Raw genomic sequence first — 19258 nt, forward strand, 5'->3', positions numbered from 1 at the left:
AGCTGAGAATACGCTGAGCCCCATCACAATCAGGAGGAGAGGGCCCAGGGGAGACACGGCGTCAGAGCGCCCCATGGCACCAACGCCGGTGTGGCTGCGGTGCTCCGAGTCACCAGCACAGAACCGCAATGCGGCTCCCCAGTGTCCTCCTGGGTCCCCAGTGACGGGACCCGCAAGACTGCTGGGGTGTCAGAGGCCGAGGCTGCAGTCTGCCCAGACAATGCCAGACTGCGGTGCCCAGCATCCACTGACGGCTCCAGCGGGGACCGCGTCCCCCTTTTATAGTGCGGCAGGGGGGCACGTCCCCCCTTTGTGACATCATGGGGCAGTCAGAGCCCCCCTTTGTGACATCACAGGCAGTCAGAGCCCCCCTTGGTGACATGCAGCAGGGGATGAGGAAGAGCAAGACAAGGAGGGCACTTGCCCCAGGCTGACAACAGGACTATTTCATAGCACGAACATCACATTCAGTACAAATTATAAAGTTTGCTGTGTAGTTCAACTCTCCCTTGATGGCGGCGGTGCAGAGAACTCCTTGCTGCGGTGCCGGAACCCTGAGCCCTTCCCTTCCTCCCAAAGCCGCAGCGCTCACGGTGTCCCCCATTGGCTGTCCCCTGCTGGGAGTGCACGGCTTCCTGCTGATGGAAGGGGCTGGGTGTAGTCCTTGGGTATTTTATATCGTTATCGGGATTGACACTGCTTCTTTAGCATTATTAGTGTAAATTCTTTAGTTTTATCCTAGTAAATCTATTTCTATTGCAACCCTCATGTTTCCTTCTTTTTCCCCAATTCCTCTTCCCCGGTGAGGAGGGGTCATCGGGCGAGAGAGTAGTTGTCTAAAGGACAAGAAATTGTGGTGGGTTTCTCAAACCATAACAAGAAGGGAGGGAGAAGGAGAAGGGCCCCACCCCTTCAGGGCATGGTTTGGGTGCGAAGGCACCTTAAAGGCCACCCAGTGCCACCCCCTGCCCTGGGCAGGGACACCTCCCACCAGCCCAGCTTGCTCCAAGCCCCAGCCAACCTGGCCTTGAACCCCTTCAGGGATGGGGCAGCCACAGCTTCTCTGGGCAACCTGGGCCAGGGGCTCACCGCCCTCACAGCCAAGAATTTCTGCCCGAGATCTTAGCTCAATCTCCCCTCTTGCAGTGGAAACCCCTTCCCCCTCGTCCCATGGCTCCCCTCCCTCATCCAGAGTCCCTCCACAGCTTTCCTGGAGCCCCTTGAGGGACTGGAAGGGGCTCCAAGGTCTCCCCGCAGCCTTCTCTTCTCTTAACGCCTCTCACAGTAGGCACGTCAGCATAACCCATCTGCAGCCTTTGGAATGGGAAGTATGACCATGGTTGCCCTCCAGCCTCCTGCTTGGGTTTTGCACCGGAAAACTTCCAACATGTGGGCCAAGAACTCACAATCCCCTTTACTGCCACATGTCTTCTGGGGGCTGTCCACCTTTTCTCAATCTGATTAAAAATTGTCATCCCTCCATGTGTTTTATCACAAAACCGCCTAGCCAAAGCCATTTAGTATTCTTTTGGTAAGACGGGGTTTCCTCCGGTAGTCCAAATTCTAGTTCATCTTTCATGGAGGAGGGAGGGATCCCGAGTGCAGGGCCCAGTTCCATTTTTTACAGACCAAGGCAGCGTTAGATCTGTCCCTGTCGTCTGACCGATGGAAGACACGTCTCAGACAGACATCAGGTAGGTGAGCCCAGCGATTCTGCTCAGCTTCGCTGTCATCTTCCATTGAGAAGACAGTTTTTCACTTCTCTTCTGGGTGTTGAGCAAACCTAGAGGAAGACTCTCTCCAGCAGGCTCCCGAAAAGACCAAAGTCCGCCCTCCGGAAGTCCATGGTGGCAGTTCTGCTGACGCCCTTCCTTGCTTCCCTAAGAATCAGAAACTCTGCCATTTCATGGTCACTGTGCCCAAGACGGCCTCCAACATCACATCCCCCACAAGTCCTTCTCTGTTCACACACAGCAGGTCCAGCAGGGCTCCTTCCCTAGTGCGTTCCCCCACCAGCTGTGTCAGGAATTTATTCCCACACACCCCAGAAACCTCCAAGACTCTTCCCTCTCAGCTCTACTGGGTTCCCCGTTATCCCGTGCCCTATTGTTACACTCCCTCAGCCACAGTCCCTCCCAATCCCTCCTGGAGGCCCCCTTTAGGGACTGCAAGGCCGCTACAAGGTCTCCCCGCAGCCTTCTCTTCTCCAGGCTGAACAACCCCAACTCTCTGCTGCTCTGCCCTCTCCCTGACGCTCCGCAGCCTTTCTGCTCCCTCTTTGACCTCTGCCGCCAGGCCGAGCGGATCAGCCGCCTGCTCGCACCTCACGCACCCGGCATCCCTTCTACCCTCTGCTACCCGGGAGAGACCTGGGAGCCGCCCCCCCCCCAGCACTGCCTGGTGGCCCCCGCAGCCCCCGCCCTCTCTCCCCAGCTGTGGCTGAGCCCGTCCCCGCCGGACGGGGGCTGAGATGGGGCTGGGGACCCCCCTGCCGCTGCCGGGACCTGGCTGTGCCTGGGGGCCCTGCTGGGACCCCCCTGAGCGGAGTCGGCGCAGGGCTGGGGTCTCGGTGGGACCCCCGTCCCCGCTGCCCTGCGCTTTCCATGCTGCCTGGCCCCTTTGCCTTCCTCCTCGGCCGCTGGGGCTGCCCTGGCCGGGCTCCCTCCTCGCCCCGGGGCTCCCCGTGGGGACAGCGGCTCCTTCCCCTCGCCATGTCCCCCCAGCCGGGTCCCTGCACTCAGCCGGGGGCGGTGCTGCTGCCCCCCCCGCGCTCCCCTCGCTACGGCCATCCCTGCTGCCAGCGTCTGTGCGCCATCCCAGCCAGCCCGAGGGCACTCCGTGTCCCCCGCACCCTGTTCCGGCTGCCCCAGCGCCTCCGGCTCTCATCCCCAGGTTCCCCCATCACCCACGGGTGTCCCCCCGGGTTTGGCCACTCTCCCCCTCCCCACCAGCTGATTGGTCCCCTCCACCGGTGACAAGATGGCATGAGCCCCGATGCCTCCGTGTCGTGGTTTAGCCTCAGACGGCAACAAAGAACCACGTGCCGCTCGGTCGGGCCTTCCCGATACAGGAAGAATCAGAAGAAAAAAAAGGCAAGACTCTTGGGTTGAGACAAAGGCAGTTTAACAGAACAGCAAAGGGAACAAGCAAACAACAACAAGAACACGGACAGAGGCATATACACACACGATTACGGGACCGCCGCTCCCCGCCGCTCCCCGACCGGACCCGGGACGCCCCAGCCCGCTCCAAGCGCGACTTCCTGCCCCCTCCCCCGGCAGCTCAGGGTGGGCATGGCTCACATGGCATGGAATACCAGGAAAAATTAACCCTATCCCCGCCGGAACAAGGACACTCCGCCAGCCACTCTGTGGGATGTGGGGCAGGGATGGGGACGAGGGGCCCAGCCCCCCCCGGCACAGGCTGTCGGGCAGGGTGAGCGCGGACCAGCCGCCGTCGCTGTCGCAGGAGAAGAGCCAGAGGTCACTCAGCCAGAGCTGATGGAGTCGTTATTTTATTGAGGACGGATCAGTAAATGCAGGGGGGTGAGATATTCCGTAAGCCAGGATGGATCGGCAGGAAATGCTCCGCTATTTACCGCACGCAGGGTTTGGGTGGGATACAAAGGTCCATGCTCTGTCACCGAAGGTGTCGAGGGCCAGACCCCTCCGTCCCTCCCGGGCACCATCCTGGCCCCAGCCAGCACCCGGAGGGGACGGGGTGGGGGCTGCCCTGCTCCCCTGGAACCCTCACCAGGGCTGCTGGACACTGGAGTGGCGTCTCGGGGGGCTGCAGCAGACTCGAGCCCTGGCCAGGCAGGGTGGCAGGCACTGGTGGGGACACAGGAGGAGCAGAAGGTGTCTATGCATATATCTATATGGTCCAGAGGAGGCCCTGGAGATGCTGGGAGGGCTGGAGGCCCTGTGCTGTGAGGACGGGCTGAGAGAGTTGGGGGGGTTCAGCCTGAAGAAGAGCTCCACTGAGACCTTGGAGCCCCTTCCAGTCCCTCAAGGAGCTCCAGGAAAGCTGTGGAGGGACTCTGGATGAGGGAGGGGAGCCATGGGACGAGGGGGAAGGGTTTTCCACTGCAAGAGGGGAGATTGAGCTGAGATCTCAGGCAGAAATTCTTGGCTGTGAGGGCGGTGAGCCCCTGGCCCAGGTTGCCCAGAGAAGCTGTGGCTGCCCCATCCCTGGAGGGGTTCAAGGCCAGGTTGGCCGGGGCTTGGAGCAAGCTGGGCTGGTGGGAGGTGTCCCTGCCCAGGGCGGGGGGGTGGAATGAGATGATCTTTAAGGTCCCTTCCCACCCAAACCATTCTGTGATTCTATGATTCCACATCTATATTTCTATACGTCACAACCCAGACAACTGCTCGGGGGGCCGTGACCCCTCAACCCTGCAGCTGGGGCAGCCCCGGCCGAGTCAGGGTCCCGCTGTCAGGCTCCTCTTCCCTGGTGCTGGTGGAGCTTCCACCCTGCAGGTCCATGAAGTGCCAAGGGGTGCTCAGGACGAGCCACCCTCATGGAGCACCCGTGGCCACCACTTTCCCTGGGGGCAGTGAGTCCACTGGGCCATCAGGCAGCATTGCCCAGGACCAGCACACTCATGAGGAAGACCATGAGGAAGAAGACCCACATGAAGAAGCGGTCCATCACCTTGGCCATCTTCTTCCACTCAGCGGTCCGGTGCTGGGAGGCTCGGTGGCGCCGGAAGCAGCCGGCGATGTAGCCCACATTCCTCAGCATGTCATCGTGGTGGCACAAGCAGCAGTCCCGGGGACAGCCCCCTGCCTCGGCACCCACCTCCCCCTCCATGGGGCTCTCCCCTGGCCCCCAAGTGTCCTCCCTGCCCAACCGCCTGCGCGGCACCCACCGGGGGCTCTTGCAGCTCTCGCCTACCTCGTAGACGCAGCAGAGCCGGGCCATGTGGTGGAGGATGAGCCACCTGGCCCAGGGGGGCACGGGCCAGGTCCCCGGTCTGCAGTGGTGGATGTTCATGATGAAGGTGGTCAGCGCGGTGGAGGCCGTGATCATGGTCATGGTGGCGATGTAGTACTTCCCTGCGTGGGTAATGGGTGGTGATGCCGCAGCGGGGTGGGGAGAGACCCGTGCGCACCTCCCCCCATCGAAACCCCCCCCTGTCATGGGGGGGTGCCCACCACCCCGGTGCAGATGCCCTGGTCCCATGGGATGGTCCTGAGTGCCATCAAGGCTCACCAATGAGCGGGACGCTCTCCGAGGGGACCATGTGCTCACAGTGGTGGAAGCAACCACTGGATGACTGGAAACATACCCTGTGCCCCGTGCCGCTCCAAGGAACGCTGTCCTGGGCCTTGACAAGCAAGTCCTGTGGTGACACGGCACCCCAGAGAGAACCGAGTCGGACAATGGGACTCATTTCCAAAACACTCTCAGGTCCCTGGGCCAAAGAGTGTGGCACTGAGTGGGTATATCACGGCCCCTGCCATTCGCCCGCCTCTGGGAAGATCGAACAATACAACGGGCTGTAAAAAACTACCCTGAGAGCAATGGGGGGGTGGGACCTTAAAACAATGGGATACACAGTTAGCAAAGGCCACCTGGCTAGTTAACACCTGGGAATCTAATAATTGAGCTGGTCCTGCCCAATCAGAACTTCCACGTACCCTAGAAGGGGATAAAGTCCCCGTAGTGCACATGAAGAGTGTGTCAGGGAAGACAGTCTGGGTTAGTCCTGCCTCGGGCAAAGGCAAACCCATCTGTGGGATTGCTTTCACTTAAGGAAGAGAGAACTAGAGCAGGGCAGGTTTAGATTAGGCATTAGGAAGAAGTTCTTTACAACGAGGGTGGTGAGACACTGGCCCAGGTTGCCCAGAGAGGTGGTGGAGGCCCCATCCCTGGAGACATTCAAGGCCGGGCTTCATGAGGCTCGGAGCAACCTGATCTAGTTGAAGATGTCCCTGCTTACTGCAGGGGGGTGGGACTAGATGGCATTTAAAGGTCCCTTCCAACCCAACACCTTCTATGGTTCTCTAAGGCCCTGGGGGCACGTGGCAGGTGATGCAGAAGGATGGGGAGCTCTGATATGCACCTCATAGAATCATAGAATCTTCATGGTTGGAAGGGACCTTTGAGATCATCGAGTCCAACCATACACACACACAAAAACCCCCTACAATCTCTGTCACTAAAGCATGCCCTGAAGTGCCAAATCTAGGCGTTTCTTAAACACCTCTAGGGATGGTGACTCAACCACCTCCCTGGGCAGGCCGTTCCAGTGCCTGACCACTCTTTCAGTGAAGTAATTCTTCCTACTATCTAATCTAAACCTCCCCTGCCGCAGCTTCAGACCATTTCCTCTGGTCCTGTCATTATTCACCTGGGAGAAGAGGCCAACACCCACCTCTCTCCAACCTCCTTTCAGGGACTTGTGGAGGGCAATGAGGTCTCCCCTCAGCCTCCTCTTCTCCAAGCTAAACATGCCCAGCTCCCTCAGCCTCTCCTCATATGACTTGGTCTCCAGACCCCTCACCAGCTTGGTAGCTCTCCTCTGGACACGCTGCAGCACTTCAAGGTCCCTCTTGTACAGAGGGGCCCAGAACTGAACACAGTACTCCAGGCGAGGCCTCACCAGTGCCGAGTACAGAGGAACGATCCCTTCCCTACTCCTGCTGGCCACGCTATTCCTCATACAAGCCAGAATGCTGTTGGCCTTCTTGGCCACCTGGGCACGCTGCTGGCTCATGTTAAGCTGGCCGGCCACCAGCACCCCCAGGTCCTTTTCTGCGGGGCAGCTTTCCAGCCACTCTTCCCCAAGCCCCTGGCGTTTCTTGGGGTTGTTGTGACCGAAATGCAGGAGCCGGCCCTTGGCCTTATTAAACCTCATCCAATTGGCCTTGGCCCATCCCTCCAGCCTGTCCAGGGCCCTCTGGAGAGCCTTCCTTCCCTCAAGCAGATCAACACTCCCACCTAGCTTGGTGTCGTCTGCGAACTTACTGCAGGTGCACTCAGTCCCCTCATCCAGATCATTGATAAAGATATTAAACAAAACTGGACCCAAAACTGAGCCCTGAGGGACACCACTGGTGACCAGCCGCCAAGAAGATTTCACCCCACTAATCACAACTCTCTGGGCACGGCCATTCAGCCGGTTTTTTACCCAGCAAAGAGTACACTTGTCTATGCCACGATTCGCCAGCTTCTCCAGGAGAACTCTCTGGGGGATGGTGTCAAAGGCCTTACCAAAGTCCAGAGAGACAACGTCCACAGCCTTCCCCGCATCCAGAAGGCGGCTCACATGGTCATTGGGATCTGACTGTGGGTGAGACAAGCCAATGAATCCATTTGTGTGATGTCAATTGCTAAATAGCCCTGCCACTCTGTGTCATCATTATTAGAATTGCTAGATGCCATACCAATGGGACTGCAGTAAGAATCACCCAAAACAATGGCAGATGGACTTTGATGAACGTGAGTAAAGCGCAGCGGTGATGGGATCACACCTGACCTCAGCAACTGGCGCCCAGCAACTTCCTCAAGATTGACATCTTCAACCTGCGGAACCTGGGCAGGGTCCGCACCAGCTACACCAGCGGCGAGCTCTGGATACAGCATGCAGGAGTCCAGCACCACACACCATCTCCCCTGCCCTGAGAGACTGCTCTGACAGAGGGAGCCCAAAGCCATGGGTTAAATGAACTCAACCTCAACGGACATTGTTGAGGGATGGCCCAGAGACTAAGGGTCGGTCTCTTCTCTCAAGGAACAGGCGACAGGACAAGAGGAAACGGCCTCAAGTTGTACCAGGGGAGGTTTAGGATGGATATTAGGAAAAACGTTTTCACCAACAGGGCTGTCATAGGAAGAGGCTACCCAGGGCAGTGGTGGAGTCACCATCCCTGGAGGGATTTACAAGCCGGGCAGACGTGGTGCTGAGGGACGTGGGTTAGCGGTGGTTTTTGTCAGTGTTGGGTTGATGGTTGGACTTGATGATCTGAAAGGTCCCTTCCAACCTCGACCGTTCTATGATAGCTGTATGTCTATAGATGTGTGTATATATCAAAGACAGGGAAAAGCGGTGGTAATTCATTGGAAAGTGTAAGATCTGGGCATGACGTTGAAGGTATAGAACAAAGGGTGGATAACACCCGGTTCTGGCAGGAATAGGGTCAATTTTCCCAAGGAGCTGGCACGGCACACAGGTATTCCATACCATCACCATGTGAGCCATGCCCAGTCTATAGCCGGGAGCTGGCTGGAAAAGGGAGCAGGAAATCCCCGCTGGGGACTGGGCTGGGGGCTTCCTGGGTCTGGTCGGTGAGCAGCGGTACATTAATGGTGTTTTGTACATTCCTCTAACAGCATTATTGTTGTGGTTTTCCGCTTTCCTTCACTGTTCTGTTAAACTGCCTTGATCTCAACCCACGAGTTTTGCCTTTTTCTTCCCATTCTACCCCTCTCCCATGGCGGGGGGGAAGCGAGCGAGCAGCCGCCTGTTTCTTTGTTGCTGGCTGAAGTTAAACCAGGACATCACCCCACGTCTCGGTTTCCCTCTTTGTAAAATGGAAACAGCACGATGGGCTTCATTGGTAAGGTGTTTGAAGCTCTACAATGAGAGGTGCTGAAGAAAGTGGGGGCCTTATTTTTCCTAGAGATGCCCGTAAGGGTGGAAAAGGGCTCGCTGCTTCCTTTGGTTCTGGCGAGGAAAAACAAAGCAAGGGCAAGAAGAAATGATGCTGGAGATGTAGCGGGCCCGTTCCCAAGTCCAACATTTTAACGTGTGGAGCGCAACCTTGTCCCTTGCCTCTGTCTTGCTGTAAAGGTCTCTCTCGTTCAGAGGCACTGCTGTCGAGATTCAAATCCCTTCCTAGAGCCCTCCAAAGGATGCATTCATTGCGTGCAGATGGCACCGGGTGTTCTTCTCCCTTCCTCTGGTTTATACCATTGGGTAGACGACAGCAAAATAATTAATCTCTGAGTCAATCAGGTATTTGAACCTCCTGTAAATAGCGTGCAAGAGCTGAGCAAGGCGTTCGACACGGTCTCCCACAGCATCCTCATAGGGAAACTTAGGAGGTGTGGGTTAAATGAATGGACATAGATATGGTGGACAGATAACTGGTTAAAAGACAGAGCTCAGAGGGTCATGACTAGGGGCAAAGAGTCTAGCTGGAGGTCAGTGACGAGTGGTGTTCCCCAGCGGTCAGTACTGGGTCCAGTCCTCTTCAATATATTCATCAATGACCTGGACGAAGGGATAGAGTGCACCCTCGGCAAGTTTGCTGATGACACAAAGCTGGGGGGGCGGGTGGCTGACACACCAGAAGGCTGTGCCGCCATACAGAGAGACCCGGACAGGCTGGAGAGTTGGGCAGAGAGGAACCTTATGAAATTCAATAAGGGCAAGCGTAGGGTGCGGCACCTGGGGAGGAATAACCCCCTGCACCAGTCCAGGTTGGGGGCTGACCTGCTGGAGAGCAACTCTGTGGAAAGAGACCTGGGAGTCCTGGTGGGCAACAGGATTACCATGAGCCAGCAATGTGCCCTTGTGGCCAAGGAGGCCAATGGCATCTTGGGGGGGCATCAAGAAGAGTGTGGCCAGCAGGTGGAGGGAGGTCACCCTCCCCCTCTGCTCGGCCCTGGGGAGGCTGTGTCTGGAGTACTGGGTCCAGTTCTGGGCTCCCCAGTTCCAGAAGGACAGGGAACTGCTGGAGAGGGGACAGCAAAGGGCTACCAGGGTGATGAGGGGACTGCAACACCTCTCTGATGAAGAAAGGCTGAGGGACTTGTGTCTCTTTGGTCTGGAAAAAAGACGGCTGAGGGGGGATCTTATCAACGCTTAGAAATACGGAAAGGGTGGGTGTCAGGAGGATGGGGCCAGGCTCTTTTCAGTGGTGCCCAGCAACAGGACAAGAGGTAACGGGCACAAACTTGAGCATAGGAATTTCCACCTAAACACGAGGAGGAACTTCTTTCCTGTGAGGGTGGCAGAGCCCTGGCACAGGCTGCCCAGAGAGGTGGTGGAGTCTCCGTCTCTGGAGACATTCCAAACCCACCTGAACGCGTTCCTGTGCCACCTGCTCTGGGTGACCCTGCTCTGGCAGGGGGTTGGACTGGAGGGTCTCCAGAGGTCCCTTCCAACCCTACCATTCTGTGATTCTGTGGGCCTCTTCACTAGGCTCTTGTCGGGCTGTGTAAATCCCGACCTGTACGAAGGAATGACGGTCGTGTCTCTCAGATACACGGAGCACGCTCAGCCCATTAAATTTCATGACAACAAGAAGCCTCTGTGACTAATGAGGAACCCAGAGAAGCCAAATGCCTTGGCTTGGAGTAAAATCTTGAGGTGTTACTGTTTTCACTCCAAACTGACGGAAAACACCATCTCCTGCTGAAGAATCTCTGGGGAGAGCCAGGTTCCTTTTACCCCCAGAAGCGAGGCACCCCTGGGAGCTGCACACATCGGGGAGGATCCACTGAATTCAGCATCTGGCATGCAAAGCAGCATGACAGCATGGTGTACACCAGCCACAGTCGTGGTCTGGCCCAGTTCAACACAGCATCCCTAAAGAGGGAGATGTGCTTCCATCTTTTTGCAGTTTAGTGGGATTCAACCCCCCGGCCTCGACTTAAGCGTAGACGTAAGCGCCGGGGCTGGCAGGTGACTCAGAATCCCCAGCTTGAACTAGAGGAGACAGAGGGACCCCCAGCCTAGGAAGGACTCGTGGAACTGCTGGGGCTTGTTGTTCAGCCTCTGCAGCATTCTGTACCTGGCTGAGGAGGTCGGAAAGCCCCGTTTCTGTGAGTGGTTCTCAGGCTTGTTGCAATGCTAAAACGTAACCTAGGGAAGGTAGTTATGTTAGCATTTCCGTAAGCGCCCTTTCTCTGGGCCTGGGGACCTCACCTTTCTCTGGCTATTGGAGAGAGGAAGGGAATGGGAGTTTTGAAGCACAAAGTCTTACCTTTAGAGTAGCCAAACTGCATTTCCTTTCTGCCCGGTTTTGGAACAGCCTCTCCACAGGGGTGACACTTAGAAAGGCCCACACTTCCAGAAAGAACAGCCTGTGGCATGACAAGGTGAGCTGTAGCAGCTCCTTGTCCAGCAGCTCATGGTCATTGTTCCACTGAAGTGTTAATTCCGTCCAAAAAGAACAAATGTTGTTAGGGCTACTCAACAGAACTGGTGAGCGCAGTAACTAGAATTCAATAAACAAGTTTCCCAATACTACCAACAGAAGGGACTGGCAGCAGATCAATTTTGTCCCTTGACAGGAGCAGAGAATCAGTTTTGGGTAACGACAACGGTAGATGCTACGGTAATCCCAACTCTCCCGTGGAGATGGGGGGGCCCTTGTGCATTGCACCCCACCCTAAGGGATAGACAACTTCTGTTACCGTTAGAAGATGCTGCACCCTCAGCTCATGCCATGATCTTATTTGACATATTGGAAATTATCCCAGGTACGAGAGTAGATCCAAAGACAATTTCTAGAAAGCTTTGCAGATCCCGGCTGTTCCTTGGAAGCTCTGCAGCGCAACAGAACCTAAAGAGCGCTGTCAGCAACCATCAGGCCGTGTGCTTCCCTCAGGCGTGCAAAGACCTGATGCTCCTTGACGCGGGTCAAGGCTGTCGCACACCTTTGGTGGCACATCCTGCGTGACACCAAAGGCCTGTGACATGGGCACCAGTTAATTTACATCTGCTGTAGACGTTTGTGTGTTGCCAAAAGGGAGCAGAACCACGAGTGCAGGCTGACGCAGGCTACAGCTCCGCAAGCAAACAGGGTGTACAGACTCTTCTCCTCATACGCAGATTTCCCTGCAAAAGGGTGGGGTTCAGAAACATCGGAAAGGATAAGCAAGTTACCAGTTACTAAACGTGAACATGTCTAACTAGAAGAAGCCTAAAGCGGTTTCACAAAACTGAGGTTTTCCTGCCTGAAAAACTCTTTGTGCTCACAGCTGACATTCCAGCACCAGTATTTTGGGTGTTTTAGCTTTTTATGAGGGCAACCTGACGTCGGCCTGACAGTGAAGACTGGCATAACGGGCATCGCAACTGGACAGGGACAACGACCTCAACCAGGCTAGAGTGGAACACCGCAGTGGCTCGCTTATGAAAATGACCCTCGGGACATAACACTGAAGTGGTCAGGAATTCCTCCTGCTGAGCGCTGCTATGCAGAAGGCCTGGAGGATCACTTTGCTTAGCTTTGTGGTACCGCGGTGAGATGTCCCTCTGGGTTCCCGTACCTGCAGAACACGCCAGGAGGCTGGGAGGAGGTTGGTGAGGGTGCGTCTCATTCTCCAGCCTGGGTCTCTGAAACTGTAGCTCCGCAGACTCTTATGCTGCTGACTGGCATCTCCGCTAGCAGGATCCTGGCTAGGTGATCGTGCTTCGTGACTCTTTCAAAGAAGAAGTTCAGGCGCAGTTTTGGGGCTCCCTTGGCCAAGTTGGCCCACGACGTTCCTCCGACCACTTGCCCATGAGGGTCGTGGATATGACATTGGATATTCAAGGTGCACAGGGAATGAGCACTCTGCTCCCGCAGGGTGTTCAGCAGCTCGTCAGAGATGCAGTTGTAATTGAAAGTCAGGATGACCAGGCTGTGGAACTTGGCCATAGTTTGGTGGAACAAGGCGCTGCTGAAGGCAGGAAGGTGGAGGCTGCAGAAATTCTCGACACCGATTTCAGAGAGAGAGCTTTCATTTTTCAAGCAGCTGAGAGAATGCAGAAGCTCACAGCCTTCTTCCAAGGTTACTCTGGCTCCTTTTAAGTTGAGAGAATCAAGCCGTTTGCTCATTCTTTTCAGGAAGGTAGAGAAGTTCTTGAGAAACTGAGCCCTCGTCACATTTTCCTGGATCAAGGGGTCTAATCCCAGGTACCCGATGCTCAGGGACACTAGGCAACTGTTACACTCGCCCAGGCATGAAAGAAGATCTCTCATAGTCCCGTGACATTTTGGGGTAAAGCCAGTATTGCAAGGATTCCATAACTTGATCTCAAGGCGCTCCAGCTACTTGCCAACTTTCCTGAGGCACCACAGCACACTCTGCAACTCCAGTGTGTCCTCCCTTGAGGGCTGGCCGTAGAAGGTGCTGGTTCTGTTTTTCCAGAGGGATCCCAAGTGCAGGGCCCAATTCCATTTTTTACAGACCAAGGCAGCGTTAGATCTGTCCCTGTCATCTGACCAATGGAAGACACGTCTCAGACAGACATCAGGTAGGTGAGCCCAGGGACTCTCCTCAGCTTCGCTGTCGTCTTTCGCTGAGAAGACAGTTTTTCACTTCTCTTCTGGGTGTTGAGCCAAACCTAGACGAAGAAAGGTGTGGGTAGATTTCTTGCCATTCCCAACAGCATAGGCTTCCAAGCAAACGCATGAAAGTTTGCTTCTTTAATGGCCTGGGGGGCACAGGGAGTTGGGAGGGGACAGAGCCAGGACAGCTGACCCCGACTGAGCAAAGGGACATTCCGTGCCATTTGACGTCACGCTCAGTATATAAAGCTGGGGAAAGAAGAAGGAAGGGCTGATGTTCAGAGTGATGGCGTTTGTCTTCCCAAGTCACCGTCACGCTGCCAGAGCCCGGCTTTCCTGGCGACGGCTGAACCCCCGCCTGCAATGGGAAGCAGCCAACAGGTTCCTTGTTTGGCTTTGCTTGTGCGCACAGCTTTTGCTTTGCTCATTAAACTGCCTTTCTCTCACGCCCCGACTTTCCTCCCTTTGCCACTTCCCATTGTAAGAAAGGCAGGTCTTGCTTTTGGGAGGAGAAAAGCCGTTTCCATCAGAGGTGACACGATAAGGGAATGACTGAGACAAAGGGGCTCCAGCAAAGGCTTGTAGAACATCTCTTATCACACAGACAAAAGGACAAACTGATTCCTACTGGATTAGTGTCTAGAAGGGTGGTCAAACATTTAACCAGGGCTAATGACATGGAGCAATTTTTTTACCAAAAAGGAAAGAAATCAGCCAGTCAGATAATCCCTTTAGGTGTAGCATAAAGAGAAGTAAACAGCGGCAGGACATGCGGGAAGAATGTTAGGCGCCTCGCACAGACCGTGAACCCTGGAGTACCCAACCAATGGGAAACAGGGGAGGGAAAAATTCGGCCGGGATTAGGAAATAAAAAGGTGTGGTGTTTCAAGAATGGAAAGTGTGCCTACTTGCTAGGTCACCCGCTCTTGCAAGAGCGTGAACAAAAATGTGCCTCCCAGAGGATTCTGCCTGAGCCTATTTCATTCGGACCGGAACTTATTTCTCCCACCATTCTGTGTGTCCAGAGAAGGGCAAGGGAGCTGCTGAGGGCTCTGGAGCACAGGCCACGGCGCCGGGCCCTCAGCCGCCCCACAGCCGGGCGCAGCCCCGCCGCAGGCCCCGGCCCCGGCCCCGGCCCGGCCCGGCCCACAGCGGCGGCTGATGGCGGCGCTCGGGGGTTCCCTCACGGGACGCCGCGGTGTTCCCCCGCCTCCGATTATTAACCGCTCCTAATTTTTCAGACAGGCAGAGATGATCTGTTACCGAGAATCCCAAGGGAGATCAAGAGAGACTTCTGGGCCTTGGGATGACTAGGAAAGGGCTCAGGAGCGCAAGTCGTGCTCTCCTCTGTCGTTGCAGGCACAGGGAAGGATGAGGAAAGCAACAGGAAGAGCCAGCAGATCAATACCTGGCTGCGAGCCTGGTGTCAGTGGCAGGACTTTGGGGTTTTTGATCACAGCATGGTTTACAGGACAGCAGGCCTGTTGGAGACAGACGGGATACACCTGCCTCAAAAGGGGAAAAGGATCCTTGCACAGGAGTTGGCAGGGCTCATCAAAGGGGCTTTCAAGTAGATTTGAAGGGGGAAAGGGATGAATGCAGCAGCAGAGATGCAAGGGTCGTTGGTGGGCTAGAAACTATGGCTGCTCCTGGGAACGGTCAGGTAGGAGTGAAGCCTTCTTCCAGCAAAAAGGTGTCAGGACCAGTAGGCCAGCTGAAGTGCTTCCACACTAATGCCTGCAGCATGGGCAAGAAAGAGGAGGAGCTGCAAGCCATTGTGCAGCAGGACAGCTATGATGTAGTCGCTGTCACGGAAAGGTGGTGGGCTGACTCGCATGACTGGAGTGCTGCATTAGATGGCTACAAACCCTTCAGAAGGGACAGGCAAGGAAGGAGAGGAGGTGGGGTGGCCCTGTATGTTGGGGAGTGTTGTGAACATCGAGACCTTAATGATGGTAAACACTGGGGTTGAGTGTTTCTGGGTAAGAATGAGGGGGAGGGCCAACAAGGCTGATATGACGGTCTGTTATAGACTGCCCAACCAGGACAGAGAGGCAGGTGAAATATTCTGTAAGCAGGTGGGAGAAATCTCACGATTGCTGGCCCTTGCCCTGGTGGGAGACTTCAACCTACCAGATATCAGCTGGGAACCCAATAGAGCTGAGAGGGAAGAGTCTTGGAGGTTTCTGGGGTGTGCGGGGATAAATTCCTGACACAGCTGGTGGGGGAACGCACTAGGGAAGGAGCCCTGCTGGACCTGCTGTGTGTGAACAGAGAAGGACTTGTGGGGGATGTGATGTTGGAGGCCATCTTGGGCACAGTGACCATGAAATGGCAGAGTTTTTGATTCTTAGAGAAGCAAGGAAGGGCGTCAGCAGAACTGCCACCATGGACTTCCGGAGGGCGGACTTTGGTCTTTTCGGGAGCCTGCTGGAGAGAGTCTTCCTCTAGGTTTGCTCAACACCCAGAAGAGAAGTGAAAAACTGTCTTCTCAATGGAAGACAACAACAAAGCTGAGCAGAATCGCTGGGCTCACCTACCTGATGTCTGTCTGAGACGTGTCTTCCATTGGTCAGACGACAGGGACAGATCTAACGCTGCCTTGGTCTGTAAAAAATGGAATTGGGCCCTGCACTCGGGATCCCTCCCTCCTTCATGAAAGATGAACTAGAATTTGGACTACCGGAGGAAACCCCGTCTTACCAAGAAAATACTCAATGGCTTTGGCTAGGCGGTTTTGTGATAAAACACATGGAGGGATGACAATTTTTAATCAGATTGAGAAAAGGTGGACAGCCCCCGGAAGACATGTGGCAGTAAAGGGGATTGTGAGTTCTTGGCCCACATGTTGGAAGTTTTCCGGTGCAAAACCCAAGCAGGAGGCTGGAGGGCAACCATGGTCATACTTCCCATTCCAAAGGCTGCAGATGGGTTATGCTGACGTGCCTCCTGTGAGAGGCGTTAAGCACCTGGTGGTAATCATAGATCAACCCTCAGGAGGAGTAGAAGCTTTTCCTACCAGGAAAGCTGATCCCCCAGGAATGGTCAAAGCACTTTTGTGGGAAATCATTCCCAGATACTGACTGAAATGAAACCAGAGGATCAGACAGGGGTTCTCATTTTTCAGCAGGAATACTAAATAATATCTATAAAAGTTCAGCCGGGAGAAGAGAAGGCTCCGCGAAGACCTTGGAGCCCCTTCCAGTCCCTCAAGGGGCTCCAGGAAAGCTGGGGAGGGACTCTGGATGAGGGAGGGGAGCCATGGGACGAGGGGGAAGGGGTTTCCACTGCAAGAGGGGAGACTGAGCTAAGATCTCGGGCAGAAATTCTTGGCTGTGAGGGCGGTGAGCCCCTGGCCCAGGTTGCCCAGAGAAGCTGTGGCTGCCCCATCCCTGGAGGGGTTCAAGGCCAGGTTGGACGGGGCTCGGAGCAAGCTGGGCTGGTGGGAGGTGTCCCTGCCCAGGGCAGGGGGTGGCACTGGGTGGCCTTTAAGGTGCCTTCGCACCCAAACCATGCCCTGAAGGGGTGGGGCCCTTCTCCTTCTCCCTCCCTTCTTGTTATGGTTTGAGAAACCCACCACAATTTCTTGTCCTTTAGACAACTACTCTCTCGCCCGATGACCCCTCCTCACCGGGGAAGAGGAATTGGGGAAAAAGAAGGAAACATGAGGGTTGCAATAGAAATAGATTTACTAGGATAAAACTAAAGAATTTACACTAATAATGCTAAAGAAGCAGTGTCAATCCCGATATCAATATAAAATACCCAAGGACTACACCCAGCCCCTTCCATCAGCAGGAAGCCGTGCACTCCCAGCAGGGGACAGCCAATGGGGGACACCGTGAGCGCTGCGGCTTTGGGAGGAAGGGAAGGGCTCAGGGTTCCGGCACCGCAGCAAGGAGTTCTCTGCACCGCCGCCATCAAGGGAGAGCTGAACTACACAGCAAACTTTATAATTTGTACTGAATGTGATGTTCGTGCTATGAAATAGTCCTGTTGTCAGCCTGGGGCAAGTGCCCTCCTTGTCTTGCTCTTCCTCATCCCCTGCTGCATGTCACCAAGGGGGGCTCTGACTGCCTGTGATGTCACAAAGGGGGGCCCTGACTGCCCCATGATGTCACAAAGGGGGGACGTGCCCCCCTGCCGCACTATAAAAGGGGGACGCGGTCCCCACTGGAGCCGTCAGTGGATGCTGGGCACCGCAGTCTGGCATTGTCTGGGCAGACTGCAGCCTCGGCCTCTGACACCCCAGCAGTCTTGCGGGTCCCGTCACTGGGGACCCAGGAGGACACTGGGGAGCCGCATCGCGGTTCTGTGCTGGTGACTCGGACCACCGCAGCCACACCAGAGTCGGTGCCATGGGGCGCTCTGACGCCGTGTCTCCCCTGGGCCCTCTCCTCCTGATTGTGATGGGACTCAGCGTATTCTCAGCTGTGCTGCAGAGCAAGCGGCTTCAGGTAGGTGACTGTTGCACCACACTGTGCTGTGGCGTGGGGTGGCGAGGGATGGCATGGGGTGGTGTGGGGTGCCGTGGGGGGCTGTGGTGTGGGACTGGGAGGCGCTCCCGTCTCACCCAGCTCCTGGGGACCTTGCAGAAGTGGTGGAAGAAGAAGAGTAAGAAGAAGCGTCAGACAAGCAAGACAGGAGCCCGGCCAGAGAAGCAGAGCGGTGAGTGGCCCCAGCATGGAACACCCTGCAAACGGCCAACACCCCACGGCAGCCCTGAGCCGGGGCTGTGCCGGGGGCTGCCGGCCGCTCAATCTGTCTCCTCCCGCTGCAGCTTCTCGGGCAGTGGATGGAGAAGTGGAGAAATCCCATTCGAAGCAGGAGAAGCGGTGAGTGTGGGGGAGACCCCAGATGCTGCCCCAGACCCTCACCCCGTGCCCTGCCCCTGCCTGCGCTGGGCAGCCCTGACCGCCAGCCAAGGGGGGTGCTGCCTGCGGGTTCTTCTGGGGTCTGGGGTGCAGCGGGGTCTCTTTCTCCTCCTCTGCAGGGCGAGTGCGGAGGCCTTGAACAGGAAGCATCGCTCCCCACGGGCCCCGCTGGTCACCATGGACTCTGTGACTGACAGAGGCTCCCCTTCCCTCAACTCCCTCTACTCCTTCCCGGAGCCCCGGCCTAGTGCGATGGCGGAGCTGGCAGCACTCGACCGCTCAGGACCCCGCCATCCCCCCAGGGCTGTCAACGGGAGGGTGGAGGAGCCAGGGCCAGCCCTCTGCCAGGAGCCCCCACAGGAACTGCCTAGAAGGACCAAGCAAGAGCCGGTCCCCAGGGAAAGCAGGGACAGGGCACAGAGCCCTGTGGACACGCAGCCTTCACCCTGCAGCCCCCCAGCCATGGCCTCGGACCAAGGGGAGCTGGTCATGGAGCTCCTCCGCTGTTTCGAGTGCACCCAGGAGATGGCCAGGCAGTGCTGTGAGATGCTGAAGGTGCTGCAGGCCCGTTGGCAAGGGGCAGCGGGGGCCTGTGATTGGAACCTCCCCAGGGAGCCCTTCCATCCCCTGGGCAGGATGGAGGCGCAGCAGCAGCTGGGGGCCACAGTGAAGCCCCATCACCTGGGAGCGGAGCGGCCGTGGGTGGATGCAAACACGGATAAGGCTGAGGATGGGATCATGGAGAAGGAGGAGGACACAGGACCAGAGAGAAGTGTGAAGGAGAAGGAAAGGAGCAGCCCTGTGGAGCTCGGCAGGGGGAGCCTGGCGGAAGTGAAGAGAAACAGCAAGACGGGGCCGGGCAAGAACAACTCCATGGGGCCAAGCACCAGCAGCCCCCCAGGCTCAGGCAGGAGCACCCCCACGGATGCGGAAGGGAGGAGGGACAGGGCGCAGAGCCCCATGACTGTGCTTCCGCCGCCCAGCAGCCCCCCAGCCAAGGCCACGGACGACAAGTTGCTCTACTTGGAGCTCTTGGACACTGTCAAGACCTTGGAGGAGGAGAGGCAGCAGCACGGCGAGGTCATGGACAGGGAGTGTGACCAGGCGTCCCCAGGGCTGTGCCCGCTAGGACGGTGCCTGTGTCAGTGCTGC

The 19258-nt window shown here is 56.5% G+C and overlaps 2 protein-coding genes across 2 annotated transcripts; both read right to left on the minus strand.

Annotated features, from left to right (window-relative positions):
* Positions 1-1563: 1563 nt before the first annotated feature.
* LOC128901037 (neuronal acetylcholine receptor subunit alpha-10-like) lies at positions 1564-5233 on the minus strand (the record flags this gene model as incomplete). Its single annotated transcript, XM_054182787.1, has 3 exons — positions 1564-1572; positions 4594-5057; positions 5215-5233. Coding segments are annotated over 3 exons (492 nt in total), but the record flags the coding sequence as incomplete, so codon positions are not given.
* A 3678-nt stretch (positions 5234-8911) lies between these two features.
* Positions 8912-17153, minus strand: LOC128901052 (F-box only protein 39-like). The gene is given in 7 exon segments (XM_054182813.1): positions 8912-8995; positions 10038-10043; positions 10143-10181; positions 10938-11115; positions 12230-12318; positions 12321-13243; positions 17123-17153. Coding segments are annotated over 7 exon segments (1350 nt in total).
* Positions 17154-19258: the final 2105 nt, after the last annotated feature.

This window comes from Rissa tridactyla, chromosome 1 (genome assembly GCF_028500815.1).
Source record: "Rissa tridactyla isolate bRisTri1 chromosome 1, bRisTri1.patW.cur.20221130, whole genome shotgun sequence".
In the NCBI taxonomy this organism is placed as follows: Eukaryota; Metazoa; Chordata; class Aves; order Charadriiformes; family Laridae; genus Rissa; species Rissa tridactyla.